Source organism: Idiotropiscis lumnitzeri, chromosome 9 (assembly GCF_059441095.1).
Source record: "Idiotropiscis lumnitzeri isolate Australia: NSW breed Sydney's pygmy pipehorse chromosome 9, RoL_Ilum_1.0, whole genome shotgun sequence".
In the NCBI taxonomy this organism is placed as follows: domain Eukaryota; kingdom Metazoa; phylum Chordata; class Actinopteri; order Syngnathiformes; family Syngnathidae; genus Idiotropiscis; species Idiotropiscis lumnitzeri.
Window position 1 is genome coordinate 14,590,848 of NC_142399.1, and position 15,265 is coordinate 14,606,112.

General features: G+C 41.0%; 1 protein-coding gene across 1 annotated transcript in view; it reads right to left on the reverse strand.

The window, feature by feature from the left end:
- sorbs1 (sorbin and SH3 domain containing 1) overlaps positions 1–15,265 on the reverse strand; it is a 40,798-nt gene that overhangs the window by 15,296 nt on the left and 10,237 nt on the right. The window contains exons 2-14 of the mRNA XM_088304258.1: positions 12,966–13,008; positions 12,787–12,873; positions 12,359–12,475; positions 11,449–11,537; positions 11,173–11,317; positions 10,925–10,954; positions 8,519–8,661; positions 8,313–8,373; positions 8,101–8,169; positions 6,881–6,916; positions 6,667–6,769; positions 5,550–5,664; positions 3,371–3,454 (exon numbers count right to left, since the gene is read on the reverse strand). Of these exons, the coding sequence (XP_088160384.1) occupies positions 3,371–3,454; positions 5,550–5,664; positions 6,667–6,769; positions 6,881–6,916; positions 8,101–8,169; positions 8,313–8,373; positions 8,519–8,661; positions 10,925–10,954; positions 11,173–11,317; positions 11,449–11,537; positions 12,359–12,475; positions 12,787–12,820 (1,026 nt within the window). The 5' untranslated portion in view covers positions 12,821–12,873; positions 12,966–13,008. The remainder of the gene's footprint in view (positions 1–3,370; positions 3,455–5,549; positions 5,665–6,666; positions 6,770–6,880; positions 6,917–8,100; positions 8,170–8,312; positions 8,374–8,518; positions 8,662–10,924; positions 10,955–11,172; positions 11,318–11,448; positions 11,538–12,358; positions 12,476–12,786; positions 12,874–12,965; positions 13,009–15,265) is intronic.

Below are 15,265 nucleotides of genomic sequence, written 5' to 3' on the forward strand. Positions count from 1 at the left end.
TGCTTTCCTCCTCTCAGACGTCACAGCAGGTAAAAATAACAGACGTGACACGGGCACTAGCAATATGAGCGCAAGTGTTGTTTGCAAATACGATTGCACAATCCCCATCCCAGCCATACTGGCCCTGTTACTAATACCACAACCACGATTCCACCACGGCGCTTCTCTAACCGTTGGCCAGACAAGGAGCATTCTCAACACCCCATTTGCCACAACATACCTTTCTCTTTAGTTGCCAGGGCAGAATGATCATTAATAACCCATCAGAATAAATGCCTGTCTTTATAAGAACAGGACATCAGGCTGGCAGGTCGATGTTCTGATCTATTTATAAAGCCAAATGTTCCATGTTAACTTGGAGAGAATGCGCGTGTCATTGAATAATCTCATGCTCTTCCTTGCACCTCAGTGACTTGTATCCCCCTGAAGATCTGCCTCACACACTCACAAACACAAACACTTTAAGTGGAAAGTAGAAAGAAAACAAAGTGCGAAAGGTTTGATAAGGAGTGCGGACATTTTAATCAGATGATTTCCACAACGTTTAATTTGTGTCCCTTATCGTTAGATGAAAGTAAAAAAAATGCTGACACTCATCACTGAAAAACATAACCTTACGCTGAAATTGTGGCGTCACATGAAAACTACGCAAAACATATCTTGATTGAAAAGCAGTATATGACATGATGGCAAAGTTTCTGCAGAATTCCATTTTTCCTAACAGGTGTCCCCAGCTACTCAGAGGCAAGGCTCCTGTGTGCCGATTTCATATTCAAAATAGCCATCATGAGTAGGTCATGGTAACATGAATCCCATTCTTTCCAGCACATTCTCTACGTTGATATGTTCTCATGGAACCACCAGCACCCCCAGTGTGAGAGGTCTGGAACAGCCATGCGCCACTTATCGCGTCTACGTTAAATACTTAAAGGTAAAGGTTAAGTGAATAACAGAGGTTAAATATGAACGCACAAAGAGCCGATAGGCTTACAAATGTTGCTTCCTTTCGAGGATGTCAGGTGGTCAGGGGGAGGCTCCATGACACTCAGCGCTGAGACAGTGTGGCAACAGCCCCCTCGTCAGCATATGCTCAACAGATGGAGTCACTCTGGCGCTTATAGTGGAGGAAAATACTCATCCTGACTTGCGCTATGTGTGGAATTCCAGCTCCCGGACGTGTACGTATGTCATTGAGACTGTTTGACTGGAATTGCCACTGTGTTTTTGAAAACTGCTCCTGAATCCACACTTTGTTAATATTATTCAAGAGGACAACTCGAACCATTATATACAGCTGTCAGGCATACTCTTACCGGCAGCTCTGGAGAACACGATAGCTAGCTATGTTCTAATAATTCAATTAATTAAGAGGAAATGTTAATAGTATAGTCTTGGGTTATGTGCAGACAATTCAAATATATATATATATATATATATATATATATATATATATATATAAATATATACATATGTATAAATTCTTCTCTTTGTACGACATCAGGCCCTTATCTCCTTAAAGGAGTCAATTTTTCTTTTTTTCTTTTTTATTCCCTCTCAACTCCGCTGTCTGCAATTCCTGTTTTTAACGTGACAATTGCGGAAATTACGTGCCTCACGTGTCCTGATTGTCACCTGTTGAGAGTCTTCACAGTTTTCATGTGGGCAGATGTATTTATTATTATTATTATTATTTATTTATTTTTTTTACAAAGGAACTGCTACCAGTAGGAATGATGTCCGCTCAATAATTAAAGTAAACCATCTCTTTCAGGTTTGCAAAAATGATTCCTTGCTGTGTGAAAACAACAAGCTTAACCAGGCTTTCATTCTCTTAAGAAGAACATGTTAGTGCTACTTTTTAATTAGAGGTAGTCCCCCACAGCTTTCTAGACAATACCCAACAAGGGCTTCACTTAACTCTTCAGGCACTGCAGTTTCTGTCTTTTCGTCATAATGCATGAGTACCAAAGTCTGGCTGTGTCTTAAGGTCAAGTGCTTCTCATATCAGGTGTCGCTTTTGAAGTGACTTTAACATTAAACAGGAGTCAGTCATCAGGCCGAGTTTATCGGGCAACCATCCAGGCTGACAGTTAAACACCTCTAGCACTAAACCTCCTCCACATTTCCACTAACTTGGAGTTGTTGTCCATGGGAACAGCAGACATTGCCTCTACAAGCACATGAGCTCATGCCAAAGTCAGTGGTGCCACCTCATATGATCCAGGGTGCGGTGGCGTGGTCCAAGAATGAGGACAACATCTGCTCGTGACTGGCCAGCAACACACTCGTTTGGTGCCAAGCACCCGAGGCATGGATGTCCTTAACTACGTCTGTTTTATAGGTTGGATAGCTTGGTAAATATACCAGGGAGCAGGCAGGCAGGAATTGTTATCCAAGCGCCTTGGATTATCCAGGAGCCTGTTGATAGAGTGGACAGCAATCTCGCTGTGCGGTGCGTGGAGTGACTTCTGGATAAATTTCTCCTGGCATCGCATATGCATTCCACTTCACAGGGTGCACCTCAAAACTCAAAAAGGAAGTCTCACTCTTGGGAGTTGAGTTAAGAATGTGAAAGTCGTAATAAAACATTATTAGACTCTATTATTTAAAACAACATTTTATTCTAGTCTTTCTTTCACAAGCTTGAATAATAAACTCTCCTGACCTCTAATCTGTGTTCTTATCAAAACCAAAGCATAGTGGTTGGATTTCTGCTTGAGCGTCTGTGCTTACTCAGCCACACAGACAGAAAAATGCTGAGAAACACTTTTGAAGAGAGTAAAAATAGATTTCAATGGACTATTTTGGGCACAACTGAGAAGAATGGACAGCAATATCAGGTGTGCTTACGTCAAGAGATTACTCCATAGCCTCTAAATCTTGAATTATTGTACGGTCACGCCTAAAGAAAATCTTGAGGAGGTTAAATCGAAAAATATATTTCCTAACATTTGCCACTACATATCAAAGTAAAGGATGAGTACATGAGTTGCAGTTTAGTGGTTGACCTATTTTTAAACTTGTCTGAAGGTAAAGTTAAAAAGCATGGTGCGTGAAGTTCACATTTCCGCAAGAACCTATATTGAAATGTTATTAAATAGCATACAATTTCATTGATCTGCTTGGTTTGGGGTTTGGATTTGGCGATCCTGGTCATTGGCATGCCAAGGGCAGGGGCCTGAGGGAGCATTTACTTCTGGGCATTCACCTGAGGGGGCTGGGGGGTGCATCCAATTCCCCCTCATACGTACGCAAGCAAGTAGAAATCGGAGTCACAGACAGACAGTTTGTTTGCAATTATTTGGACATAGATGTTATCACATGCAATTAAATATGAGACACTGACATTTTAAAGGTAGCAACAACTTACCGCTTTGTCAAACTCCATCTCTGAAAAGAATTTATACCACGGCTCATTCTCTAAATCTACATCTTCCGGACATACATCCTGAGTCTATAAGGGCATGGCAACAAGAGGAGGAGGAGGAGAAAGAAAGAGAAGACAGTTCAGACAGCATGGAACAACACACCAAGGTAATGAGGCATCAGACATTAGGGCCAAATTTTCGTGCCGGGTGCAATTCTAGGTCCAATTGTGCGCATGGGTGGAGTTTTCTTTCTTTTGGTATTTTGCTAAACTTTGCACTGGTAGAATTGTGTGCAACGGGGCGTTTGCACCTTTGAGCGCTGTTGTGGGAATGAAGTAGACTTTTCCCAGCCAATCCGCGCAGTGTCCCTAATTTGCACCAAAATCAGGGCGGTCAAAGTGTACGGCATGCCCGATATTGAGCAAACAACAACAAAAAAAAGCATCCAACTTGGGGATCATACCCTAGCTTGGAAACGTAGAGCACGAATTACTGAGCTAAAACTACGGGTCACCAGTTCATCAAGATGCCTTATGACCACAATGGAAGGTATTGCTGAGGCTGGCATCCATAATACTAAAGTATTATGGATGCCAGCCTCAGCCATATTCGCAACCTTTCTCAAAGTATACATCCCCTCTATCGCCCATTCAACATGCACATTAATCGATTATTGATCAGCTGATCAATATGCACCAAATACATTTACGAGGACCATGCAATGTTGACGTGGGGTGCTTTTAAAATATTTTTTCATGGTAACGATGATGATTGTAATCTGTTCAATTAAGCATTCAGAGGGCGTATTTATGAATGAAATACATGATGTACACCACTGACATCAACGGAGAGCTGATTTTTCTGCTTGTGTCTCGATCAAATACACCAAAACCGCGTTTGTCCTGTGCCTCAAATTAGACCTGCTTTTTGGGAGTCTAAAGTCTAGTCTACTTTTTACAATCTAGTTTGCAGATGCGCTGGGGGACGAGGCAGAAATACCCAGTGAGTTGTAACGTACCGAAATAGGGCCCAATATCTCATGATTTCGCCAAGAGTTCTGCTTGTTAAGGGATAGGTTCACATTTGATAGAAAAAAAAAGCCTAATTATGGGGTGGGGCGGAGGGGGCAATGGCTTTTTAAAAAATAGTGGCGTGGCAAATACCGCAATGTGTAGTCCGACTGTGGGAATAATCCAATCAGCAGTCATCTATTGGCGTTCTGTCAATTTGAAGTTGCTAGGAAAAGAAAATACAGACTCGAGAAAGTCACTGGCCAAGCCCCTGGACAAATGAGCCAAAGTTTTAATTTGGATGAGTAGATTCACATTCACATTTGGGCTATATAAAGGCGGTTTGTATTACGATATGCCATAGTCAGTGAACCTATCCTTTAAAAAAAGTCATTTACCCCGGGATGGTGATGTTTACGCTTTCATGTGAACTAATCAACAGTAAGACGACGATAATGAATAAGCATGCAAACCGAGATAATTGTGAGCAGCAACAAAAATCTACAATAACAGATCTGGTCTGTATGTCTCACAATGAAGTGATCAAAAAAAGAATACAGTTTGAAAAACTGAGCTGCTAAGTGAAATATAATTGTCAGCCTCATAACAAAAGGAGAAGACTAAAAGCATCCAAGATGTTTAGCCAAACAGCAATTCCATAAACAATTACAGTCTTAGCGTCCTGTGTTATTTATGCTCAACTGGATTTATGATAAATCCCACACTGGCAATGAAGGACAAAGCAGCAAATCTTCATGTATGGAGAAGGACAGCCCTCAAGGACACTGACATTTAGGTCGGCACCATGTCTAAAGGTTAGCATTTCAATCCCTCTCATCAAGCACGTAGCATCCATGAGCTGCGTCTGCCCTGTGAGCCGATTCAGCCCGATAACCTTAAATTGAAGAAGAATGACAATGGATCCCGTTGTAAGCGATAGCCCTCCCCGATATAAACTGGGATCATCTGTCAAAGAAACAGGACACCCTTTAGGAATGTGCCCCGCAAGGCGATGTTGCCCTCGGTGCTGAAGCTGCCACCCGGGAGCTTAGATGCAGAGGTGGGTGGGGGATGGATGCATGTAGGAGTGGGGTGCTGCTCACACAACATGCAGCGAGAGAGCAAGAGAGAGAGAGAGAGAGAGAGCGAGCAAGGCTGGCGATTAACATACCGTTCTCTCCAGCTTCAGTACCGATGATTTCCCCGGCTCATACTCAAAGATGCTCTTAGGCTCGGCACGGTACTTCCTGGTGTCTACCTTCTTATCCGGGGGCTCCCACTCATTTCTGTGGTGAGGCGAGAGTCAGGGCGGGAGGGGAATGGGATGGGAGAGAGCCAATCCTCATTATGTAGTCACCATGGCAACCCTCTTTAGGTGAGATTTTAATCTTTAATATTGTGACGATGAGCCCAGCCCTTCTCTCCCTTGAATGACGACATCGATTCACAAAACTAATTGGTAGTTCAAACAAGTAAACAAAATTCGGGCGCAGTGACAAAAAACGGATTTTTTTTTCGGGGGTTATTTTCATTCTCACAGGCACACCTCACATGTTTTATAGCGTGCATTCAGGGATTACCTTCTTCATGACCAAGGAGGAAAGGTCAAACTCCGACATCCGAAATGTCATCTACAGCCAAGTGCTAATGCTTCCAATCTTCTAATCCTCCCTCACCTGTTCTTCTGCATCACTCGTCTCTCAACAAGCACATTCTCCTTTGCCAACTTCTGTGTGTGTGTGTGTGTGTGTGTGCGTGAGTGGGTGTGTGTGTTGCTATGTGTGTGTCACATTGGGACCAAACGTCCACCTTTCAAAGTTGGGAAGCAAGACAAGCCTGATGTTTCACGTAACGAGTCAACTCTCGTGCACAATGCAGATTATTAGGTACACCTGCACAATCTAATGACACCCAAAATAAGGATAATGCTGCAGTTTTGGTTAACAAGGACAGAAAGCTGAGTCTACAAGCATACTGCACCAAATACAGCAAATAATACCCACAATTATGCAAATATTGTTCAATCAAGAATTCATTGTTTATAATAATGCTCAACAGAGCATAATTGTAGACTTACTTTTTTAGTTTTATATATATTTATATATAGATATATATTGAATTGTGTGAATTTAAATGAACCAGTCATTGATGTGCTTAGTGAGTGTATGGAAATACATATGGAAAAGCTGACTTTCATTTGAAAACTATTCATATTCTGATCTGAAACCATTTTATTCTCAAACAGGACATTATGATGGTGATACAAGTTGCAGATGGAGGACACTAACCTCTTGGTAGAAGACTTGAGCGATGAGGACCGTGTCGGCACTGGCATTGACCTCGCTCTTGAACCAACATCTGCATCACTTTGAGATCGTGGCACACCTTTTACTAAGAAAATCGACACGCTGAGAATCAAAACACCACACCTACAACGACTACCAACTCTATTAATGCCTCACATGAAGTGAGGTTAATATGTAAATCAACTTCCAAACTCACCATCTTCCAAGTAGCCAAAAGGGATTGGACCATTCTCTATTGAGCAAGAATAAAATACTTTTATAAATTCATCCTGTGCAGGTGTGCTGCAAAGGCAAAGAAGGCACTAAAAGATTGTTTTGCCAGCTCTCTGCACCCAATAAAGTATCACAGTTTCTAATCAAAAAGTGTCGATGCAAAGCACTCTACAGAAGCATTACCGAGCTAAAAAGGGATACAAGCATCAATGAGCATCACGGCGAGAGTAGTGCAGTGGGCAAAAACGGCCACACTAAGAGACCTTATAAATAAACATCAATATTAATAGAATTGACTGGCAGCCAGTTCAAGGTGTAGCCCGCCTCTCGCTCATAGTCAAGTGGGCTACACTCCAGCTCACCCTTGACCCAATGAGGACAAGTGGTATAACAAATGGATATATGGATAATACAAACAGAATTTAGATCAGGCACACGTTGTGCAGAGAGGGACACACATTTTTTTGCGGAGAGGTAGGCCTTGCTAGGATCTGTATCCAATCTCAAATGTCATTAGACACATAAAAGCCATCTCTGATTCAAATTTGCCGTTGATCTGTTATGGACAGCGTCAAGAATCAACCTAAAAAAAGGAAAGCATTTGGTTGTGGTTGTGCTGTAGCACCATCTAGTGGCCACAATGGTACACTACATGCTTCAAATCAAATGCCAATATTGTACTGGAATATTTTCTAGAACTGTGCCATTGCAAAACCCCAGTCCATCCATTTCTATACCACTTATCTTATCTAATTTACACTTGAAAGAAAGTGTTAGTGTTAGAAACATGTTTTATTTGCATTGGCAGAAAACAGAGAGGGATCTTTTCAATATCGAGAGGAAACTATAACAAATCTCTCTCAGTATAATTCTGTGAAGTTCTACACTGATGATCACGATAATAAAAGCAGACCTAATTCTAATTCTAATTCTAATGACGTGTCAACTGAGTGTAAACGTGAAGAGCTCTTTTACATTTAGATATGGTATTATAAAGTATTCTGAGAGCTGAGTATTGTTGTGTTTAACTAACAAAATACAAACGGCATGGGTGGAACCTTTTGACAAAAAAGGTAATCTAGAAAAGAAAAAGACTGTGGTTGGTTGATGTTATATTATACAGTCAGGTGGGACAAGTAAAGCTAGTAGTACGTACAGTAAGATTAGTCAAGTCAATGAGAATAGAGTTCTACCATAATATACCTTTTGATTTCATGTCATAGTTTTCAGGAAACATGTAGGTGGGACGATAAGGGTTTTCCTCAATAGACTCTGATTGAAGTGATGGAGAGACACACCACAGTGTGACATTAACACAAGCACACATACACACACGGTGTATGGACACAAGCAGGGGAACATGACCAGCAAATGACATTAGCGTGCGAAGAGCTGAAATAGTCTCGTACTCTTACCGGGTATCCTGTGAATCTGCTTGAACATTGTCTTGTACCAGTCTTTGGACTTTTCAGTGTTCTGAAAGGAACATGAATGAATATTAACGGTTGAAGTAGGCAGAAGCATTTTAGCAGAGCGATACAGAAAGCCAAGTTTTGAGTTAATAATCGTAATTTTCAATCCTCTGTAAGTAAATGGCATCACAGATTGTTGAGTCACTCACCCGCGGTGGCACAATGGGCCTGTTGAGAGGACTGAGGACGGGGGAGTGTAGCGACAGTCGCAGCCTTTTGCCGTCCATGTCTGCAACGGAATTGACAGAGTCTCTCCCAGGATCAGGGCTTTTGTCTCTTTCTGGGGTGGGGTCTGTAATCCAAGACAACAGAATAATACACTAATTGTGAGACAAGGAAAACTTGATGGATCAAGATTAACCTTAGAATCGGATTCAATTTGCCATTGGGACTCATTTGCCATAATATTAGGGACACTTGCACTATTATGCAGGTGCACCTCCTAATCAAAAAGCTATTAAGTGTTAGTTATAATCATTATGAAATTTGAAAAAATATGCAGGCCTCATTAATGGCAGAGCATGACAGAGAGACAAAGAGAGAGGGATGGACTGTCACGAACAGGGAAAATAGTTTTGGGTGATATGAAATAATATGACACTGGTACATTCCTATGTTGAGAATCACTTTTGGTTAGTTTTCCCGTGTTTCTTCTTTAAGTTTTCAATCTCTGGTTGGGACTTTTTTATTGCCACCTTTTCTCATCAGCATTGCCCCCCCCCCCTTGTGTCAACCAATCCGCCCTCTGCATTTGCTTGTGACTTGTTTTTTTTTTTTTGTTCATTCTCGGTTCATTGTCAAATGTCCTGTGTTTCGTGTCATATGAGCATATCCTTTGTATCTCTTGTTTTTATTTGTCAAATAATATTTTTTATATCCAGCCAGTCAATATCTTTGTTGAGCAAAAAAAAAAAAAAAACGTTTTCAAAAGACCCCTGTACTACTCCTACCTTCCTTGCCTGCTTTTTTGCACTTGAGTCCTCTTGCTTTCTTGCCTGCAGACGGCCATGACGAATCCCCCAAATGAATTGCCCCAGTAAAAAAATATGTAGAGCAGGCGTGGGCAAACTACGGCCCGAGGGCCAAATGCGGCCTGTTAAACGTTTTAATCCGCCTGCCAAACTTGAAAATAATTAAATGAATAAACCTTGTTAATGTTTTGTTTTCTAATTACTGTGGTGTGTCAAAGACATATATATTGTTGTAATGCTTTTGTTCAATTTCATTTAAAATTAAATTAAATTTTTTCTCCGATGAGGTGAGGTGACCAAAACACTCCATCCATCTGCTCCTGGTCCGGCCCCTCTATCAAATTTTAGAAGCCATTGTGGCCCGCCAATCAACCCCTGACGTTAGAGGGTACTTGTCGCATTGCTCGACATCAGCCTACCGATCGAGCCAAACCTTCTCGACATTTCCTCTCTGTCCTTCATAGCAGTATAGTAAAGTCTTACTTGCGCCTCTTATGATAGTTTTGCTGTCCTTCCATTTAAAATCCACACATTTTGATCCAGACGTAGATTTGGATTTCTGCAGTTCTTCCCTTTTGTATTTCCAATGCTGGACAGTTTTGTTGCAGTTTCCTTTTCCCCAAGCCTTTATCCTCTCATCTGGCTCTCCTCTGACCCTTTTTTGGGTTATTGAACGGCGGCCAGCGGAGGTGCTCAAACGACCTGAAGTCTTGCCCTATAGTGCAGCTGTCGGGCTCCCTTCCACCCTCCCTGTTTTGGACAATTTTTATATTTGGGTGTTTGGAAGCTGTCTTATAGGAGCAGGTATAGTCATGATTTGTGTTTTTTATTTATTTATTTATTTTTGGTGGATTTATTTTGACATTGGTTCAGATCATTTCAGTTTCCTGACTTAGTTTTGGTTTGTTTTCATATTTGTTGCTTCTATGTCTTCAACTGTTATCGTCTGGCGTGCTCCCCTTCAGTACCAATCAGCTCTCTTCATCCACTCGTGTCGTGTGGAGGTGTTTGTATTTAGTTCCTGGTTTATGTTCACTCATTTTCGCTTCATTAAATACCTGTCGTCTCGTTTGAGGTGGTGAGTCTGTTCCTCATGTTTCTTTGCTACTTTATACCTCTGTTCTTTTGTACTTTGCTTTATCTATTTTTTTGGATCTTGCTAGCTAACCATGAACTCTTCACCTCCTTGCTTGCTTCCTTGCATTCGGTCTGCTTACCTCTTTGCCTGCACAGCATCACAACGAAACCCCGAAATGTGAGAATTTTCTTTTTGAAATGTATCTACTATAGTGTTTTTTTTTTTATTTGTTTCCATCGTAGAATGTATTCAAAAATCGGACAAAGGAAAAAATAGATTTTTGTAGCAACTAATAATAAAGAATGGAATTTTATTTGGTCAAACCAAATGTGGTAAAACCTGTATAATTCTCTAAATGAGCAATTACCACGATTTTGTTGTTTTAGTTGTTTTAATGATCCAGTTCAATTTTGTAACCATTATATATTGTGTGTTTCTAAAAGGATGACAACTTCTAGAGTGAAATAAATACAGCAATCTTACATCAGCAAGAGCCCAGAGCATACCTTCCAAGTGAGAAAGATGCTTTTTCTGCTCTGTTGTGGGAGAAAGACAAAGACGAGGCCAGCGTGATGACACGTGACAGAAGAACAACGTAACAAAGTGGAAGCACTGATTAGAAGCAACACAGAAAATGACTTAGCGAGCGCACTTTCAAAGTTAAAACATGAAAACTGACGGCGACGTATATTGTAAAAATATTTTCAGAATGCTGAAAACGCTAACCGATAACGCAACGACTGGCGTGACTCACCTCTGTTGTGTTGCAGCAGAACTATTGTGGGATTAACTGTGCTCGTGCATGGATAGATGGAGCTTGGGGGCGATGGGAAACAATTGTCGTTGTCACACGTTGTAGATGGAGCCTGATTTTCTTTTATGCTTTCTGGTGAACTGGCCTAAAAGTGGCACAAAATACAAGCTTTGTACTGTTAATTGAAGTGGAGCGTACACTCAATAACAGTAAGACAGAACTAATCCATTTATCTGCTACCTAAATAACGATGACTTCAGTTAGGAGAAAACATACCTGGCAGTGACTGTTTACAGGCAAAAAATCAGCTGTGATGTTAGCGGCTCTCTCAGCCAACCCTCCATTCATCTGGCTTGCGCAGACACCTGCAAAAGGAACGGAAATGTTTATTTGACAGCTGGTGTGGCAAGATGAGTAAACAAATTCAGCTAATTAATGATCAAACATTCATTACGAGACTGCAATGTTTTCATTTTATTATATATGTTGATATCCGCCGGAAAAGGGAAGAAAATAAAAAGATTCTCCCACCGCCTCTGAATTTTGTCATCAGAACAAAGCAACTATTCAGTGAGCTGCAAAGCCTCATTGTGGCAGTGGCCTTTATAGTCGGACTCTACAACAATTAAAGCATCGCCCCAAAAGACTTGGCTGGCCTCCAGCACTGTCCCCATGTGCTCATCGTAACAAACAGGCCCACAGACAAGGCCTCTGCAGAAAAGTGCAATGTGGGCACACCGCTACAAAAGAGCTCTTTGACACACAAATGAAAATATGAGCAATTGCCCTTTGCCATGACCCTGAGTTGCTTAACGACGATGGATTTACTTCAAAACACGATTAGTTATATAAGTCGGACAGCTAAACAAACATCTAAAGGCAGTGGTGGAAAGTAACTGGAAGGTTGAAGTACAAACACAGTACTTTGTTATTGGGCTTAATTGGTTTTGTTTTTTTTAGGCATCTGCATTTTACTTCAGTATATTTCTGACGACTTTTTTACTTTTTAATTTTTTCGTGAACTTTTTTCAACCTCCACGGATGAAGAAACAACAAGGAAATAGAGAAAAGTATACTCAAGTGCAACGATATCTTTGGGAGAACTACTATATTACTGTCCCCCAAATATGTTTTTATTATGTAAAGTTTTTATGAAGCAGGTGTGGAATCCGCTCAGGATGCTTACTCGGTGTTGCGACGACGCTGGACCCCGCACCGCCGCTGCCTTCGTCATCCAAGTGGACGAGGGTGGCCCTCAGTGTCACCACTCCTTTCCCTTTGCACACCCTGCTCGGGTCCAGGCCTGAAAATGATTGGCATGATCTTTTCAGAAAACATTTACCACATATCCATAAAAAAAGTGCATTCCATCATCAGTTTTTTACATCCTCATGGTCCAAATGACCCCACAAAAAAAAAAGAACATTATAACCAGGCCATCTAATTAATGTCAAAGTAATTGCCAAGATCACTCAGCCAGAGCAGGAAGTAGAGCACAGAGCATCTCTGTTATTAACATGATTCCATATCCTTCTAGGTTTTCATTGGGGAGTATGAGGTGTCCCACACTTGTACGTGCTGAAAGATTCATGAGGAGAAGGAGGGAAATATCACCTGCAGCAGGAATCAGGTCAGGGGAACCTTTCATGGTTGACAGAGGCGTGATCTTGACGGTGCTCACAGCCCGGGGACCTGACGGGACTCAAGTGCACACATACATGCAGAGACAACAGGTCAGTATAATGGGTTCTGCATTACGAAAGCAGAATTCCATCTACTTTGTGCAGACTTACTGGGAGTCGGGCTGGGTGACACACTGCCCTCTTCTGGAGAGCCCTGAGGTGTGCAGATATCGTCAACAAAACAAAATCAATGCTCTCGTCCCATCAAACCACACATTTAAGCAATAATGTTAAGTTGTGCAACAGCCAAATGCAGTAAGGACAAGTGGTATATTTTGTCAGGCTGCAGGGAGAAATGTCACCAGAGAGAATTAGATTGTAAGGCAACTGTGTTGCTGGGTGATGAGTGTAACTTCCTCTGCCCCAGCTGCATCAGACTAAACTACTTTCCCACTAGGGGTTCTAATATTAGCTGTGGACCAGGCTGAACTTTTTAAGCAGGCACGCATTGTATTTCATATTGAAGAACTGTGACAACTGAGCAAAACAAAATGCATGCTTCCATGCTTGGCGGTGCTTGATCTAATCAGACCATATTCAGACTCAGAAATGAGATCCATTGAAAGAACCAAAAGTAAAGCAGGGAAATCGTAATTGAGTAAAATTGAAGTTTAACCCCGAGGGTTGTGAAGAAAATAAAAATTCTTAACACTTAAAAAGGGAGGACAAGCCTCTTAAAATGGCAAATTATGGAATGTAGAATCTTCAAGTGCACCCTTAGCCCTTATTTATTTGATGTCGTAAACTTGTGCAAATAACCCATAGCGCCATACAAATATATGAAGTTTTCTGACACTGAATTTAAAATGTGATATCAGCGCACAGGTTATGATGCTCATGTCGAATGTTGAAAGAGTTGAAAAAAATATACAGATGACAATATAGAAAAATACGTTACAGGTACAATATGCTAATGTTCTGTACTGCTCCTGGTCACAAGCTTTCCTCACTTATCAGTTTTTGTAAAGAAATTAGACTTGTCCCCTTAAACGTGTGTTAGTCCGAGCTTCAGCATGCAGAGGGAACACCAAGGGCAACAGCGAAAGAACAGTGAAACATGTCCATCACTCTACTGGGCCTCCCATTGAGAACAGCCAACACCACTGATTTAAGAGATTTAAGAGATCGTTTGAAATTCCAAGAAAGGGCACCGACACACTGGTTGTTTGGAGAGGGGCCATCGAACTGAATCGCAGTCAATGCTGGTGTACTTATCATAACCACGACTTGGCAAACAGTAACCTCACTTGAACGATTCACTTAAGTGATGTCAATATGTCCGAAAATCCTCCCAAATTAAGGACGAGGCACAAAGAACAGGCAGGGCTCGACAGTAGATGCAATTTCTAACGTGTAAAAGGATAAACAGACCTAAATGGATATGAAGGAGTTGAAGTAAATCCAAATTTCCCAAAGGGACGTAAAAAAATGATTATCACTATTCCGTGTGTATTCTCATTCACTTTAATACAGAAATCCATCCATTTTCTGTACTGCTTATCCACACCCAGGTCTGCAGTGAGCCCAATGGACTCAAAACTAGTACCAATGATGTCATTTTAATACTTCACTATTTCAACCATTGATATTACGTAGTTACTTCTTACACATCCTCAGATGAACCCAAGGCAGTGAATACACAGTATAAAGAATGATAAAGGACGAGATGACAGCTTGTGATGTTCAGTTGTATAAACACACATGAGCAAAGATTACTCCTCGCCTTTTTAGGAAGAGATGTCTCACAAGAGAGTCATCGGTTCTGTCTGAGGAAATGACTAGTGACTAGTTTAGAAGTTGTAGGATGGCCAACTGTGATCATGACAAGAAAATAAAATACAAGAATAAGGTTTGATTATTCATTAGAAAATAAGAAGCCACTGGAATACAGGTATCAAACTCAAGGCCCGGGGGCCAGATGCAGCCCGCCACATCATTTTATGTGGCCTGATAAAGCAATCATGTGTCAACTTCCATAGATTTTGCCGATTCTACACAAATTTTTCACACTTTAATGCCTGATGAATAATAACGTCAAGATTTTCCCAAATTTTTTGGGTTGCCTTTATTCCAGTAACTTGATCAATTATTGAACAAACTATTTTCATTAACTTCTGATTTCAAAATGAGTAATCTATCAATCACCAGTGTATTATTCTAATCTCGTTGCACACTTGAGTACAATGACAATAAAGGGATTTCTATTTCTATTTAATAATTTGATGAGCCGAATAAACATGTATTTGGTTTCACACTCATAATGCATTGCAAGTCGGGAAATCAACATGCTGCAAAAAATCAGAGCAAAACCATGATTATACACCGCAGAAATAATTAATTCATTTGATATAATAGTAAATATGGACAACAAAGGAGAACGGAGATCTTACTGCGCCGGTGCATCATGAGTC